Source organism: Littorina saxatilis, linkage group LG9 (genome assembly GCF_037325665.1).
Source record: "Littorina saxatilis isolate snail1 linkage group LG9, US_GU_Lsax_2.0, whole genome shotgun sequence".
NCBI lineage: Eukaryota > Metazoa > Mollusca > Gastropoda > Littorinimorpha > Littorinidae > Littorina > Littorina saxatilis.
This window is the reverse complement of record NC_090253.1, coordinates 16,491,372-16,508,763: the sequence shown is the minus strand read 5'-3', so window position 1 is coordinate 16,508,763 and position 17,392 is coordinate 16,491,372. Positions and strand designations below refer to the sequence as shown.

At 42.7% G+C, this 17,392-nt stretch overlaps 1 protein-coding gene across 1 annotated transcript in view; it reads right to left on the bottom strand.

The window, feature by feature from the left end:
- Positions 1-17,392, bottom strand: part of LOC138977110 (mucin-2-like) — a 120,570-nt gene that overhangs the window by 5,243 nt on the left and 97,935 nt on the right. The window contains exons 9-14 of the mRNA XM_070350019.1: positions 11,765-12,001; positions 9,656-9,892; positions 7,563-7,799; positions 2,940-3,176; positions 1,803-2,714; positions 119-355 (exon numbers count right to left, since the gene is read on the bottom strand). Coding sequence (XP_070206120.1) covers positions 119-355; positions 1,803-2,714; positions 2,940-3,176; positions 7,563-7,799; positions 9,656-9,892; positions 11,765-12,001 — 2,097 coding nt within the window. The remainder of the gene's footprint in view (positions 1-118; positions 356-1,802; positions 2,715-2,939; positions 3,177-7,562; positions 7,800-9,655; positions 9,893-11,764; positions 12,002-17,392) is intronic.

Here is a 17,392-nt window from a genome sequence, read left to right as displayed (position 1 = left end):
TAGGCGCGCTACATTTTGTCACATCGGTGACAACACACACACACACACACACACACACACACACACACACACACACACACACACACACACACACACACACACACACACACACACTTACTGGTATTTTTATAGGTGTACGGGGAATGGTTCGGCCCAGCGTCTGTCGTTGTCGTCAATTGAACCATCGGAGATGCTTCAGGTTTTGGTGATGACGCAACAAGTAGAGACGATGACGACATGGGTAACGGCGATGACGACACAGGGGGTGGGGTGGGTGCAGGCACGGCCACTGGGGTTGGCAAAGCAGGTTCGGAGGTGAAGGCGAGTCCAGCATCTTTCGTTACAGTCTCGTGACCTATGCAGTCAGGAAAAATATGGGACAATGATTAAATTCTAAGTTCATGCTTTACCTGAACATTTGGAGAAAAGTAAATGGGTATTAATAAGATTTTTTTTCCAAATAAAAACAAAACACCTTCGAAAACGAGCACTCTGCACTTTTCACACTGTAACTATTAGAAATCTTCCGGGTCCAAACATTTCAAATTGATTAATGTGTTATCTTTTAAATCGAATGCGTGACTTTATAACATCGCCCCTAACACCTCAGCGGGTCAGGTGTGGGTTAAAACAAACATTCTGACTTATCATTTGAACGTTTCACAAATAAATTTGCACTGAAGATATTTCAATGCATGAACATTCAAGCACGTTTTGATCTAACCACTTACTAAATTACCTCGAAAGCTCTACTCAAAAAGTAGAACAGTGGTACCTGAGATGCTAAGACATCACTGGGACCTGAGATGCTAAGACATCACTGGGACCTGAGATGCTGAGACATCACTGGGACCTGAGATGCTGAGACATCACTGGGACCTGAGATGCTGAGACATCACTGGTACCTGAGATGCTGAGACATCACTGGGACCTGAGATGCTGAGACATCACTGGGACCTGAGATGCTGAGACATCACTGGGACCTGAGATGCTAAGACATCACTGGGACCTGAGATGCTGAGACATCACTGGGACCTGAGATGCTGAGACATCACTGGGACCTGAGATGCTGAGACATCACTGGGACCTGAGATGCTGAGACATCACTGGGACCTGAGATGCTGAGACATCACTGGGACCTGAGATGCTGAGACATCACTGGGACCTGAACTCGTGTCCCTACATTGCAGGCGGCCTGTCATTGCATGAACAATTTGGTCAAGATAACAAAAGTGTCCTCTCATGGGAGGTGTCTTCTCTTCAAAGGGTGTGACATCGCAGGTACCACTGTGCTATCATTAAAACAACTCTGATGCTAATAATAATATAAAACCTAATGACCATGCAAGAAATCGTGCATGATCATACGGGGAACAAAAAGCTCGAGAGAATAAGCTGGTTGATCAGTGTGATATACACCTAATCGCACAAATATTGAGCCAGCCTTACTATTAAGTCAGTAAACCCCCAACGACAGAAGCCGTTAACTCAGACAAAAGTTAACAATCATTCAACCATCAGACAAAACTGTGAAAGAAAACGACGTGCCTGTTAAAAACAAAGCAAAACACATGTAACTAATTACGTGAACAACACGACGCTGTAACTGTTGTCTAAGATTGCAGTGAGGGGTTATTTTGCAATCTGTCTGGAAGGAGTAACATTTTGTGTGTGTGTTTTAACAGGCCGTCGTGTTCTTCACGTAATTAGTTACATGTGTTTTGCTTTGCTGACTCGTTCCACAACTGGCGTAGAGGCTTGTATGTCTACACTTTGACCAGTAGAAGTAGACGTTGCATTACCTCTTTCCTGATTGGCTATCTGCTGACCGTTGTCTTGGTTGGGAGATGAAACACCAGCAAAGGGTTGGGATGGGTTCCTGGTGGTAGATTCTTCAGCAGAAGGTGATGAAGCTCCAGCCGTCGAAGGATGCTGCTCGCTAGGGACGAGTGTGGTGGACACATCGGTGGATGACGGGGGTTGAGGTTCTAGTGGATGGAGGGCCGCATGTCCCACTGAGGAGGATGGCTGAGCGTTTGACGTTATACCCACAGAGGTAGGGAGCTGAGTGTTGCTACCACTACCCAACCCTTGCTGGCGGCCTGACGAAGCCCCTGGCACGTCCAAAACTGTTGTGCTGCTATTTTGAGTGTGATCTTCAACTGGCAGTGGTGGACGTTCCATGAGCTTGCTGTCTACAGCCTGTAGCTGGTCTTTTGACCCCGTTGATTGCACACTGTGCTTAGGGACGAGTGTGGTTGACACATCGGTGGATGACGGTGGTTGAGGTTCTAGTGGATGGAGGGCCGGATGTCCCACTGAGGAGGATGGCTGAGCGTTTGACGTTATATCCACAGAGGTAGGAAGCTGAGTGTTGCCACTACTACCCAACCCTTGCTGGCGGCCTGCCGAAGCCCCTGGCACGTCCACAACTGATGTGCTGCTGTTTTGAGTGTGATCTTCAACTGGCAGTGGTGGGCGTTTCGTGAGCTTGCGGTCTACAGCCGGTAGCTGGTCTTTTGACCCCGTTGATTGCACCTTGTGCTGCTGTCCATTTCCTGGCATTATTCTAGCCGCACCAGACAGCACCGTATTTTGACCTTTCGTATAGTTAAATTCTGTCATGGATTTGAAACTCGGCACGGTGGGTGGTGCCCCATGTTTATTGCCTGAAGTGAGGAACTTGAGGGATGGATCTGCAACACCCTCTGGGTCTGCAAGAGACACAGAGAGGTGATGATATATTTGAACACGGAATAGCAATGCATTATACGAAATAACAAAAGCGTTTATCCCTGGAAAATAGCGTCCCTGTTGCACTTATGCGCGCTACATCTTGTCCCATCGGTGACAACACACACACACACACACACACACACACACACACACACACACACACACACACACACACACACACACACACACACACACAAACTTACTGGTATTTCTATAGGTGTACGGGGAATGGTTCGGCCCAGCGTCTGTCGTTGTCGTCAATTGAATCATCGGAGATGCTTCAGGTTTCGGTGATGACGCAACAAGTAGAGACGATGACGGGATGGGTAACGGCGATGACGACACAGGGGGTGGGGTGGATGCAGGCACGGCCACTGGGGTTGGCAAAGCAGGCTCGGAGGGGAAGGCGAGTCCAGCATCTTTCGTTACAGTCTCGTGACCTATGCAGTCAGGAAAAATATGGGACAATGATTAAATTCTATGTTTATGCTTTACCTGAACATTTGGAGAAAAGTAAATGGGTATTAATAAGATTTTTTTTCCAAATAAAAACAAAACACCTTCGAAAACGAGCACTCTGCACTTTTCACACTGTAACTATTAGAAATCTTCCGGGTCCAAACATTTCAAATTGATTAATGTGTTATCTTTTAAATCGAATGCGTGACTTTATAACATCGCCCCTAACACCTCAGCGGGTCAGGTATGGGTTAAAACAAACATTCTGACTCATCATTTGAACGTTTCACAAATAAATTTGTACTGAAGATATTTCAATGCATGAACATTCAAGCACGTTTGGATCTAACCACTTACTAAATAACCTCGAAAGCTCTACTCAAAAAGTAGAACAGTGGTACCTGGTACCTGAGATGCTGAGACATCACTGGGACCTGAGATGCTAAGACATCACTGGGACCTGAGATGCTGAGACATCACTGGGACCTGAGATGCTGAGACATCACTGGGACCTGAGATGCTGAGACATCACTGGTACCTGAGATGCTGAGACATCACTGGGACCTGAGATGCTGAGACATCACTGGGACCTGCGATGCTGAGACATCACTGGGACCTGAGATGCTGAGACATCAGTGGGACCTGAGATGCTGAGACATCAGTGGGACCTGAGATGCTGAGACATCACTGGGACCTGAACTCGTGTCCCTACATTGCAGGCGGCCTGTCATTGCATGAACAATTTGGTCAAGATAACAAAAGTGTCCTCCCATGGGAGGTGTCTTCGCTTCAAAGGGTGTGACATCGCAGGTACCACTGTGCTATCATTAAAACAACTCTGATGCTAATAATAATATAAACATATATATATAATATAAGCGCTAATGACCATGCAAGAAATCGTGCATGATCATACGGGGAACAAAAAGCTCGAGAGAATAAGCTGGTTGATCAGTGTGATATACACCTAATCGCACAAATATTGAGCCAGCCTTACTATTAAGTCAGTAAACCCCCAACGACAGAAGCCGTTAACTCAGACAAAAGGTAACAATCATTCAACCATCAGACAAAACTGTGAAAGAAAACGACGTGCCTGTTAAAAACAAAGCAAATCACATGTAACTAATTACGTGAAGAACACGACGGCCTGTTAAAACACACACACACAATGTTACTCCTTCCAGACGGATTGCAAAATAACCCCTCACTGCAATCTTAGACAACAGTTACAGCTCCCGACATCGGTTAACTGGTCACCATATACGTTTTCCGGAAATAACTCGATCATTCGTAGTTGTTTTGCGTATGTGTGTGTGTGTGGGGAGGGGGGGCGGGGGTTGCGTGCGTGTGTGTGTGTGTGTGCGTGCGTGTGTGTGTGTGAGGTGAAATGTAAACAAATCAATAGCGTCAAAGTGAACAACGAGCTCCAATGTGCATATTTTTAAGAGGTGCTTCTCTTTCAAAGCTTTTAAAAACCTTCGACATAGTTCTTTCCGAAAATCGTCGGTTGCTTACATTCAAGTAGACTGAAACGATTGAAACAAGATACAGTCTCTCAATTTCTTCGTACGAAAGTACATAATATTACAAACACACGAAGCATCATAGTTGGATTAACTATTTCATTTTCAGTGCACAGTACAGTCATAAAAGTTGATATACATCTTACGACTTTCAAAGTGCACTGTTTCCTTTTCTTTTCTTTTGATTTCCCACAAAATAGCTGTCTCGAGACAGGAGATAGATTGTTGTGTGCAGAAGTTCACCATCAATTTAAACCTTTGCCTGTCATGTTTCTGTTGCCAAATTTCGACTGGGATGTCAACTATTTACCGTGGTCAACTTCGAAAACCTTGCTTTGAAAAAGCGTTTTCAATGTTTCAAAGAAAAGTCTTGTAATTAAATTTTCATGAAGTGAACTCTAAACCATGTTTGTTTTTTCATTAAAAAACCCAACCTGATTCAGAATATTTGCGCAGGAGCAGTGAGAACAGTCATCCTTTCCAAAGTTAAAATCTCAAAGCTGCAATAATTAAAAGTTTGCGAATAGCATTTTCCTTTTCCTTTAAAAGCAGATATAACAATATAAGACCCAAGAAGCTTTGTAAACAGACATTCAGAGGACATATATTTCTTAGATATTCATTAGTACGCACGCCCCCTTTGTAAGTGGCAAGCAACATTCACGCCTAATTATTTCGAACATCCTTTATGGATACACACGTTAAATACGTTTCGTGTGAGGAAAATAATAGTTATACAATCAATTGCACACCCTTATGGAGCAAGAGCCTGTACACAAATACAGTGTGTTACACGAGAAGAAAAAAATAGGTTACTTATGGTATGAAACAATAGATGGTAAGCAGCTATACGCACGAATATTGTCAAATAGACTGCCGTCAGAAAAGACCACAGTGCACTCTAAAAGTGGCTAACGGTTATGAGAGACAATGATCGGTCCTGGTGAGGTTATGCCCCTTCTTTCTTTTGGCTGGTAACTGCCGCCACCTCGCGGCAAGATCACAGGAGTTGTCCCCAGAAGCGCTCATTCACAGTGATTGCCATCAACGTCATACAGATTCAATGCAATGATACACTGCAGAACTAAGCTTACACAATCAGAATATCTAACTCAATACTTCTCAAAACGATACAGCCAGACTTAAAACCCTGTCAAAACGCTCGTAGCCATTGCCATGCGTTTCTATCCACAGGCACGTGCCAGAAATACAATACAGAGGGTGCACGCTGCGTTTCTTTTGATGTGCTGAACGGTTTCTGTGGCTGTGCCTCCGGACTCACGTGCCATTCTGTCTACGTAGGCACGCCGACCCCACAGCCTGTGCATCGCCGAGACATGAGACCTGGATACGCATCTTTCTGCACTGCTAATGCGAACTGATACTGGTGTGTTCAACTAGGTGTTGATCGCCAAGTAGATTGATTAAAATTAAAGTCAGATTGTGATCTCGTCGAGGATGAGGCTGAGAATCTATGAGCTGAGTTGAAGTTACACAGGGGGTGTGAATTTGCGCGCTGTATTCTCCTTTTTATATTTAGTCAAGTTTTGACTAAATATTTTAACGTAGAGGGGGGAATCGAGACGAGGGTCGTGGTGTATGTGTGTGTGTGTGTGTGTGTGTGTGTGTGTGTGTGTGTCTGTCTGTCTGTCTGTGTGTGTGTGTAGAGCGATTCAGACCAAACTACTGGACCGATCTTTATGAAATTTTACATGAGAGTTCCTGGGATTGATATCCCCGAACATTTTTTTTCATTTTTTTGATAAATGTCTTTGATGACGTCATATCCGGCTTTTCGTGAAAGTTGAGGCGGCACTGTCACGCTCTCATTTTTCAACCAAATTGGTTGAAATTTTGGTCAAGTAATTTTCGACGAAGCCCGGACTTCGGTATTGCATTTCAGCTTGGTGGCTTCAAAACTAATTAATGACTTTGGTCATTAAAAATCTGAAAATTGTAAAAAAAAATAAAAATTTATAAAACGATCCAAATTTACGTTCATCTTATTCTCCATCATGTTCTGATTCCAAAAACATATAAATATGTTATATTTGGATTAAAAACAAGCTCTGAAAATTAAATATATAAAAATTATTATCAAAATTAAATTGTCGAAATCAATTTAAAAACACTTTCATCTTATTCCTTGTCGGTTACTGATTCCAAAAACATATAGATATGATATGTTTGGATTAAAAACACGCTCAGAAAGTTAAAACAAAGAGAGGTACAGAAAAGCGTGCTATCCTTCTCAGCGCAACTACTACCCCGCTCTTCTTGTCAATTTCACTGCCTTTGCCATGAGCGGTGGACTGACGATGCTACGAGTATACGGTCTTGCTGAAAAATGGCATTGCGTTCAGTTTCATTCTGTGAGTTCGACAGCTACTTGACTAAATGTTGTATTTTCGCCTTACGCGACTTGTTCTTCCTCTTCTTCTGGCTTCTTTTTCTGCTTACTTTTATTGTATACCGTTGCTTTCGTCGTTGTTGTTGATTCTGTTGTTGTTGGTAGTGGTGGTGGCGGTGTTGCTATTAAACGCGCTTCTACTATTTCTGAAATACAATCATTGTTAAAAGCAAAGCTTTCTTGTTGCGAGGGGGTTAAAAAAGAAATATTATTTGTCTAAGACTGCGTTATTCCAACATTCACATTCAAGAGCACACACACACACACACACACACACACCCGCACACACACACACACACACACACACTGACACACACACACACACACACGCGCGGAACTTGACACACACACACACACACACTGACACACACACACACACACACACACACACACACACACACACTGACACACACACACACACACAAACTTACTGGTATTTCTATAGGTGTACGGGGAAGGGTTCGGCCCAGCGTCTGTCGTTGTCGTCAATTGAACTATCGGAGATGCTCCGGGTTTTGGTGATGACGCAACAAGTAGAGACGATGACGACATGGGTAACGGCGATGACGACACAGGGGGTGGGGTGGGTGCAGGCACGGCCACTGGGGTTGGCAAAGCAGGCTCGGAGGTGAAGGCGAGTCTAGCATCTTTCGTTGCAGTCTTGTGACCTATGCAGTCAAGAAAAAAATGGGACAATGATTAAATTATATGTTTATGCTTTACCTGAACATTTGGAGAAAAGTAAATGGGTATTAATCTTTTTTTTTTCTCCAAATAAAAACAAAACACCTTCGAAAGCGAGCACTCTGCACTTTTTTAACACTGTAACTAGTAGAAACCTTCCGGGTCCAAACATTTCAAATTGATTAATGTGTTATCTTTTAAATCGAATGCGTGACTTTATAACATCGCCCTTAACACCTCAACGGGTCAGGTGGGGGTTAAAACAACCATTCTGACTTATCATTTGAACGTTTCACAAATACATCTGCACTGAAGACATTTAAATGCATGAACATTCAAGCACGTTTTGATCTAACCACTTACTAAATAACCTCGAAAGCTCTACTCAAAAAGTAGAACAGTGGTACATGGTACCTGAGATGCTAAGACATCACTGGGACCTGAGATGCTGAGACATCACTGGGACCTGAGATGCTGAGACATCACTGGGACCTGAGATGCTGAGACATCACTGGGACCTGAGATGCTGAGACATCACTGGGACCTGAGATGCTGAGACATCACTGGGACCTGAGATGCTGAGACATCACTGGGACCTGAGATGCTGAGACATCACTGGGACCTGAGATGCTGAGACATCACTGGGACCTGAGATGCTGAGACATCACTGGGACCTGAACTCGTGTCCCTACTTTGCAGGCGGCCTGTCATTGCATGAACAATTTGGTCAAGATAACAAAAGTGTCCTCTCATGGGAGGTGTCTTCTCTTCAAAGGGTCTGACATCGCAGGTACCACTGTATTATCATTAAAACAACTCTGATACTAATAATAATATAAAACCTAATGACCATGCCAGAAATCTCGCATGATCATACGGGAAACAAAAAGCTCGAGAGAATAAGCTGGTTGATCAGTGTGATATACACCTAATCGCACAAATATTGAGCCAGCCTTACTATTAAGTCAGTAAACCCCCAACGACAGAAGCCGTTAACTCAATCATTCAACCATCAGACAAAACTGTGAAAGAAAACGACGTGCCTGTTAAAAACAAAGCAAAACACATGTAACTAATTACGTGAAGAACACGACGGCCTGTTAAAACGCACACACAAAATGTTACTCCTTTCAGACGGAATGCAAAATAACCCCTCACTGCAATCTTAGACAACGGTTACAGCTCCCACATCGGTTAACTGGACACAATATACGTCTTCCGGAAATAACTCGATCATTCGTAGTTGTTTTGCGTATGTGTGTGTGTGGGGGGGGGGGGGGGTGAGGGGGTGCGTGCGTGTGTGTGTGCGTGAGGTGAGATGTAAACAAATCAATAGCGTCAAAGAGAACAACAAGCTCCAATGTGCATATTTTTAAGAGGTGCTTCTCTTTCAAAGCTTTTAAAAACCTTCGCCATAGTCACTGTTCTTTCCGAAAATCGTCGGTGGCTTAAATTCAAGTAGACTGAAACGATTGAAACAAGATACAGTCTTTCAATTTCGTCGTTGTTGTTGATTCTGTTGTTGTTGGTAGTGGTGGTGGCGGTGTTGCTATTAAACGCGCTTCTACTATTTCTGAAATACAATCATTGTTAAAAGCAAAGCTTTCTTGTTGCGAGGGGGTTAAAAAAGAAATATTATTTGTCTAAGACTGCGTTATTCCAACATTCACATTCAAGAGCACACACACACACACACACACACACACACACACACACACACACACACACACACACACACACTGACACACACACACACACACACACACACACACACACACACACACACACACACACACACACACACACACACACACACACACACACACACACAAAAACTTACTGGTATTTCTATAGGTGTACGGGGAAGGGTTCGGCCCAGCGTCTGTCGTTGTCGTCAATTGAACTATCGGAGATGCTCCGGGTTTTGGTGATGACGCAACAAGTAGAGACGATGACGGCATGGGTAACGGCGATGACGACACAGGGGGTGGGGTGGGTGCAGGCACGGCCACTGGGGTTGGCAAAGCAGGCTCGAAGGGGAAGGCGAATCCAGCATCTTTCGTTACAGTCTTGTGACCTATGCAGTCAGGAAAAAAATGGGACAATGATTAAATTATATGTTTATGCTTTACCTGAACATTTGGAGAAAAGTAAATGGGTATTAATCAGATTTTTTTCTCCAAATAAAAGCAAAACACCTTCGAAAGCGAGCACTCTGCACTTTTTTAACACTGTAACTAGTAGAAACCTTCCGGGTCCAAACATTTCAAATTGATTATTGTGTTATCTTTTAAATCGAATGCGTGACTTTATAACATCGCCCTTAACACTTCAACGGGTCAGGTGGGGGTTAAAACAACTATTCTGACTTATCATTTGAACGTTTCACAAATACATCTGCACTGAAGACATTTAAATGCATGAACATTCAAGCACGTTTTGATCTAACCACTTACTAAATAACCTCGAAAGCTCTACTCAAAAAGTAGAACAGTGGTACATGGTACCTGAGATGCTAAGACATCACTGGGACCTGAGATGCTGAGACATCACTGGGACCTGAGATGCTGAGACATCACTGGGACCTGAGATGCTGAGACATCACTGGGACCTGAGATGCTGAGACATCACTGGGACCTGAGATGCTGAGACATCACTGGGACCTGAGATGCTGAGACATCACTGGGACCTGAGATGCTGAGACATCACTGGGACCTGAGATGCTGAGACATCACTGGGACCTGAGATGCTGAGACATCACTGGGACCTGAACACGTGTCCCTACATTGCAGGCGGCCTGTCATTGCATGAACAATTTGGTCAAGATAACAAAAGTGTCCTCTCATGGGAGGTGTCTTCTCTTCAAAGGGTCGGACATCGCAGGTACCACTGTGTTATCATTAAAACAACTCTGATGCTAATAATAATATAAAACCTAATGACCATGCCAGAAATCTCGCATGATCATTCGGGGAACAAAAAGCTCGAGAGAATAAGCTGGTTTGATCAGTGTGATATACACCTAATCGCACAAATATTGAGCCAGCCTTACTATTAAGTCAGTAAACCCCCAACGACAGAAGCCGTTAACTCAATCATTCAACCATCAGACAAAACTGTGAAAGAAAACGACGTGCCTGTTAAAAACAAAGCAAAACACATGTAACTAATTACGTGAAGAACACGACGGCCTGTTAAAACGCACACACAAAATGTTACTCCTTTCAGACGGAATGCAAAATAACCCCTCACTGCAATCTTAGACAACAGTTACAGCTCCCACATCGGTTAACTGGACACAATATACGTCTTCCGGAAATAACTCGATCATTCGTAGTTGTTTTGCGTATGTGTGTGTGTGGGGGGGGGGGGGGGGGGGTGAGGGGGTGCGTGCGTGTGTGTGTGCGTGAGGTGAGATGTAAACAAATCAATAGCGTCAAAGTGAACAACAAGCTCCAATGTGCATATTTTTAAGAGGTGCTTCTCTTTCAAAGCTTTTAAAAACCTTCGACATAGTCACTGTTCTTTCCGAAAATCGTCGGTGGCTTAAATTCAAGTAGACTGAAACGATTGAAACAAGATACAGTCTTTCAATTTCGTCGTTGTTGTTGATTCTGTTGTTGTTGGTAGTGGTGGTGGCGGTGTTGCTATTAAACGCGCTTCTACTATTTCTGAAATACAATCATTGTTAAAAGCAAAGCTTTCTTGTTGCGAGGGGGTTAAAAAAGAAATATTATTTGTCTAAGACTGCGTTATTCCAACATTCACATTCAAGAGCACACACACACACACACACACACACACACACACACACACACACACACACACATGACACACACACACACACACACTGACACACACACACACACACACACTGACACACACACACACACACACACACACACACACACACACACACACACACTGACACACACACACACAAACTTACTGGTATTTCTATAGGTGTACGGGGAAGGGTTCGGCCCAGCGTCTGTCGTTGTCGTCAATTGAACCATCGGAGATGCTTCGGGTTTTGGTGATGACGCAACAAGTAGAGACGATGACGGCACGGGTAACGGCGATGACGACACAGGGGGTGGGGTGGGTGCAGGCACGGCCACTGGGGTTGGCAAAGCAGGTTCGGAGGTGAAGGCGAGTCTAGCATCTTTCGTTGCAGTCTTGTGACCTATGCAGTCAAGAAAAAAATGGGACAATGATTAAATTATATGTTTATGCTTTACCTGGACATTTGGAGAAAAGTAAATGGGTATTAATCAGATTTGTTTTCTCCAAATAAAAACAAAACACCTTCGAAAGCGAGCACTCTGCACTTTTTTAACACTGTAACTAGTAGAAACCTTCCGGGTCCAAACATTTCAAATTGATTATTGTGTTATCTTTTAAATCGAATGCGTGACTTTATAACATCGCCCTTAACACCTCAACGGGTCAGGTGGGGGTTAAAACAACTATTCTGACTTATCATTTGAACGTTTCACAAATACATCTGCACTGAAGACATTTAAATGCATGAACATTCAAGCACGTTTTGATCTAACCACTTACTAAATAACCTCGAAAGCTCTACTCAAAAAGTAGAACAGTGGTACATGGTACCTGAGATGCTAAGACATCACTGGGACCTGAGATGCTGAGACATCACTGGGACCTGAGATGCTGAGACATCACTGGGACCTGAGATGCTGAGACATCACTGGGACCTGAGATGCTGAGACATCACTGGGACCTGAGATGCTGAGACATCACTGGGACCTGAGATGCTGAGACATCACTGGGACCTGAGATGCTGAGACATCACTGGGACCTGAGATGCTGAGACATCACTGGGACCTGAGATGCTGAGACATCACTGGGACCTGAACTCGTGTCCCTACTTTGCAGGCGGCCTGTCATTGCATGAACAATTTGGTCAAGATAACAAAAGTGTCCTCTCATGGGAGGTGTCTTCTCTTCAAAGGGTCTGACATCGCAGGTACCACTGTATTATCATTAAAACAACTCTGATACTAATAATAATATAAAACCTAATGACCATGCCAGAAATCTCGCATGATCATACGGGGAACAAAAAGCTCGAGAGAATAAGCTGGTTGATCAGTGTGATATACACCTAATCGCACAAATATTGAGCCAGCCTTACTATTAAGTCAGTAAACCCCCAACGACAGAAGCCGTTAACTCAATCATTCAACCATCAGACAAAACTGTGAAAGAAAACGACGTGCCTGTTAAAAACAAAGCAAAACACATGTAACTAATTACGTGAAGAACACGACGGCCTGTTAAAACGCACACACAAAATGTTACTCCTTTCAGACGGAATGCAAAATAACCCCTCACTGCAATCTTAGACAACGGTTACAGCTCCCACATCGGTTAACTGGACACAATATACGTCTTCCGGAAATAACTCGATCATTCGTAGTTGTTTTGCGTATGTGTGTTTGTGTGTGTGTGGGGGGGGGGTGAGGGGGTGCGTGCGTGTGTGTGTGCGTGAGGTGAGATGTAAACAAATCAATAGCGTCAAAGTGAACAACAAGCTCCAATGTGCATATTTTTAAGAGGTGCTTCTCTTTCAAAGCTTTTAAAAACCTTCGACATAGTCACTGTTCTTTCCGAAAATCGTCGGTGGCTTAAATTCAAGTAGACTGAAACGATTGAAACAAGATACAGTCTCTCAATTTCTTCGTACGAAAGTACATATTACAAACACACGAAGCATCATAGTTGGATTAACTAGTTCATTTTCAGTGCACAGTACAGTCATAAAGGTTAATATACATCTTACGACTTTCAAAGTGCACTGTTTCCTTTTCTTTTCTTTTGATTTCCCACAAAATAGCTGTCTCGAGATAGGAGATAGATTGTTGTATGCAGAAGTCCACCATCAATTTAAACCTTTGCCTGTTATGTTTCTGTTGCCCAATTTCGACTGGGATGTCAACTATTTACCGTGGTCAACTTCGAAAACCTTGCTTTGAAAAAGCGTTTTCAATGTTTCAAAGAAAAGTCTTGTAATTAAATTTTCATGAAGTGAACTCTAAACCATGTTTGTTTTTTCATTAAAAAACCCAACCTGATTCAGAATATTTGCGCAGGAGCAGTGAGAACAGTCATACTTTTCCAAAGTTAAAATCTCAAAGCTGCAATAATTAAAAGTTTGCGAATAGCATTTTCCTTTTCCTTTAAAAGCAGATATAACAATATAAGACCCAAGAAGCTTTGTAAACAGACATTCAGAGGACATATATTTCTTAGATGTTCATTAGTACGCACGCCCCCTTTGTAAGTGGCAAGCAACATTCACGCCTAATTACGAACATCCTTTATGGATACACACGTTAAATACGTTTCGTGTGAGGAAAATAATAGTTATACAATCAATTGCACACCCTTATGGAGCAAGAGCCTGTACACAAATACAGTGTGTTACACGAGAAGAAAAAATATGTTACTTTTGGTATCAAACAATAGATGGTAAGCAGCTATACGCACAAATATTGTCAAATAGACTGCCGTCAGAAAAGACCACAGTGCACTCTGAAAGTGGCTAACGGTTATGAGATACCTGTATCTTCCAGCGTCAACGATCATATACAAAATCACAGATGTGTGCAAGGTTTTGCTTGTGCCCAGAGCTTTCTTCTGTTTTAGCACACACCACAACTTTACGACCTAGGGTCGTGTGCACAAGAAGGTTACCAACCGGGTGAGAGCCAGCCGTGGGATCGGATGGGTTGAAGTGGCGTAGTGGTAAGACGTCGGCCTCCTAATCGGGAGGTCGTGAGTTCGAATCCCGGTCGCTGCCGCCTGGTGGGTTAAGAGTGGAGATTTTTTTCGATCTCCCAGGTCAACTTATGTGCAGACATGCTAGTGACTCAACCCCCTTCGTGTGTACACGCAAGTACAAGACCAAGTGCGCACGGAAAAGATCCTGTAATCCACGTCAGAGTTCGGTGGATTATAGAAACACGAAAAGGCGTATGCTGCCTGAATGGCGGGGTAAAAACGGTCATACACGTAAAAATCCACTCGTGTTAAAAACATGAGTGAACGTGGGAGTCTAAGCCCATGAACAAAAGAAGAAGAAGGAGAAGAAGAAGTAACAAACAAACCTCAATATCAACCAATCCGACGCCGCGGGTGGCTCTCACTCGCTTGGGTAACGTTCTTGTGCACACCATGCCTGGCTTCTTTCTGTAAAGAGCTAACTGTTGTTTGATTTACTTTTGTAACAAAGATCTGTGTCCACTTGTGAAAACTCAAACAACAACAAAAACTTCCACTCTGCACAAAGAGCCACCAGGCTGTTCAAATATGATATATGTCCAAGCAGAAAGATACGTGTATCCCACGCCTGGTTTCTTTCTGTAAAGAGCTAATTGTTTTCTGATTTACTTTTGTAACAAAGATCTGTGTCCACTTGTGAAAACTCAAACAACAACAAAAACTTCCACTCTGCACAAAGAGCCACCAGGCTGTTCAAATATGATATATGTCCAAGCAGAAAGATACGTGTATCCCATGTAGAAGCCTGGACAGATCTGTGGCGATTTACACTGGAAGCAAGGTATCTTCAACTCTTTTACAGTTTGCTTAAATGAGTTGCCTCCCTTGGGGAGATGCGCGCGCATTGGGGTATCCCAGAGTTCCACTTCTCTGCATTCCCAGCGCCATGTTGTCCAGTAGTCCGGGCACCTGGGGAGCTGAAATTATCTGTCTGCGTCCCTTCCTCAGAGCCATAGGATCTGTAGATTCAATCTAATAAATTGAACACAAAGTGTTGCCTTTATCCATCACAAAGGCAGTGTGTTTTTTGGGCTACCGGAGAAGGTAACCCTGCATTGATTTAAAGAATGTTGCTGCTTCTGAAAATCCAAATCGAAACAAAGCCGTTGCTTAAATACAGAAAGCTGACACCAACCGAACACTGTGTCAAGCAATGCAAAAGTGGGCTTAGAATAAGTGTAAGAAGCCAAACTCCGTAAGCGTAACATTGTCAAACTTGGCAAGAAAAGCAAGTCAAGTCAGGGAAGATTCTGCAAAATACAGCCGATTCAACTGCGTGTTGGCTAATATAATATCTTTGCTGCCAGTAAATATGTGTATAGAAAACATTACCTGTGCGTGCCCTTGATGTATAAATGAGTGCAGCACACACACACATACATTGTAGTTTTTTGTTGTTATTGTTTTATTTTTGTAATCATTAAAATGTTGGGTTTTTTGTCTGTGGAGCTACAGGCAGCGAAAGGGTTAACGACAAGGTTTGCTTTGCCTCTTTTTTGTTTGGAATTTTAGAGGAAAAATAGACACAAATGCAATGTTTATTATGCTAAGTGTAACAAACAAAAAAATACCAGATATTATCTCCATCTTTTTTACCACACAATTAACGATCAGATAAAAACAAATCGTCTTTCTGTTGTGAAATAAGGATTAACTTTGAATGGCGTGAACGTAAATTTCGATCTTCGTTTACAGTCGTTGGTGGCAAATATGTGCTTGTGGTACTTAGTTTGAAGTTATCTGGATTTTTTTTAACTAAAGCCACATGATAATCATTCTTACACTGTTCCAGTCATCTCTGTTATAAAATATACATGACATTCCGTGATGCGTTGTTTTATTATTTTCAATTTTGTTTAACGTTTTTAGGACAAATTCTCGAGTAAATATATCTTTTGGTTGCGAAAACCACTGTCAACCTCTAAAACTATAAGAGGTTTGAACGTAGAGAGGTTACATTGTTGGTTGTAATATCATGCTCGTTGTGGACGCATTATGAAAAAGGACCTACCAAAAAGAAATAAAACCATGTTGAAAAAATAAAATAAAAAAGGACCTTTTGCCAAATGGTGTTGTGGGTTTACATTCATACTACGTTTGATTGAAAAGTGACAAACACTCTTTGCTTTGTAAAGCTAAAAACTGAGTAGTTACCACAGTTCCGTAGTTCACAACTTACATGAATACTCCGAAACATTGATTTTTTCCTCGGAGATTCAAACCCAATATCCCAGAATCCACCTCTCTGAAATCACCAATCTGTGTAACTTATCATACCTGTCTCTGTATCAAATCATCCACGTATATGTATAATTGAACACCATTCTGCACAATCATCCATATGGTTTCATAATTAAAAACTTCTTTGCATAAGCATACACCTCTCTGCATAATCTTGAACCTCTCTGCATAACCATGCCCTTCTCTGCATAACAATGCACCTCCCTGAATAACCATTCACCACTCTGCGAAATATCTAGCATATTTCACTCTTCAAAAAATATTTAAGGACCAGTCAAGAAAATGTATACAATCTTTGAAAATGTGCTAAAAATCAAGGGTCAAATAATCTGATTGAAATTTGCCTTTTTTAGAATTCACAAAAGGACTGTTTCTCGAGGATCATTTTTAGCAGACAGCTTTATTGCGCCGTGCGACATCCTTGCACAGATTCCGCTTTTGAAGTGTGATGAAATCGACGCAAAGGGTCCATAAGCGGTGCCGAGGGGCAAAATACATCTGCGAAGAATCAGCGGCACAGACGACG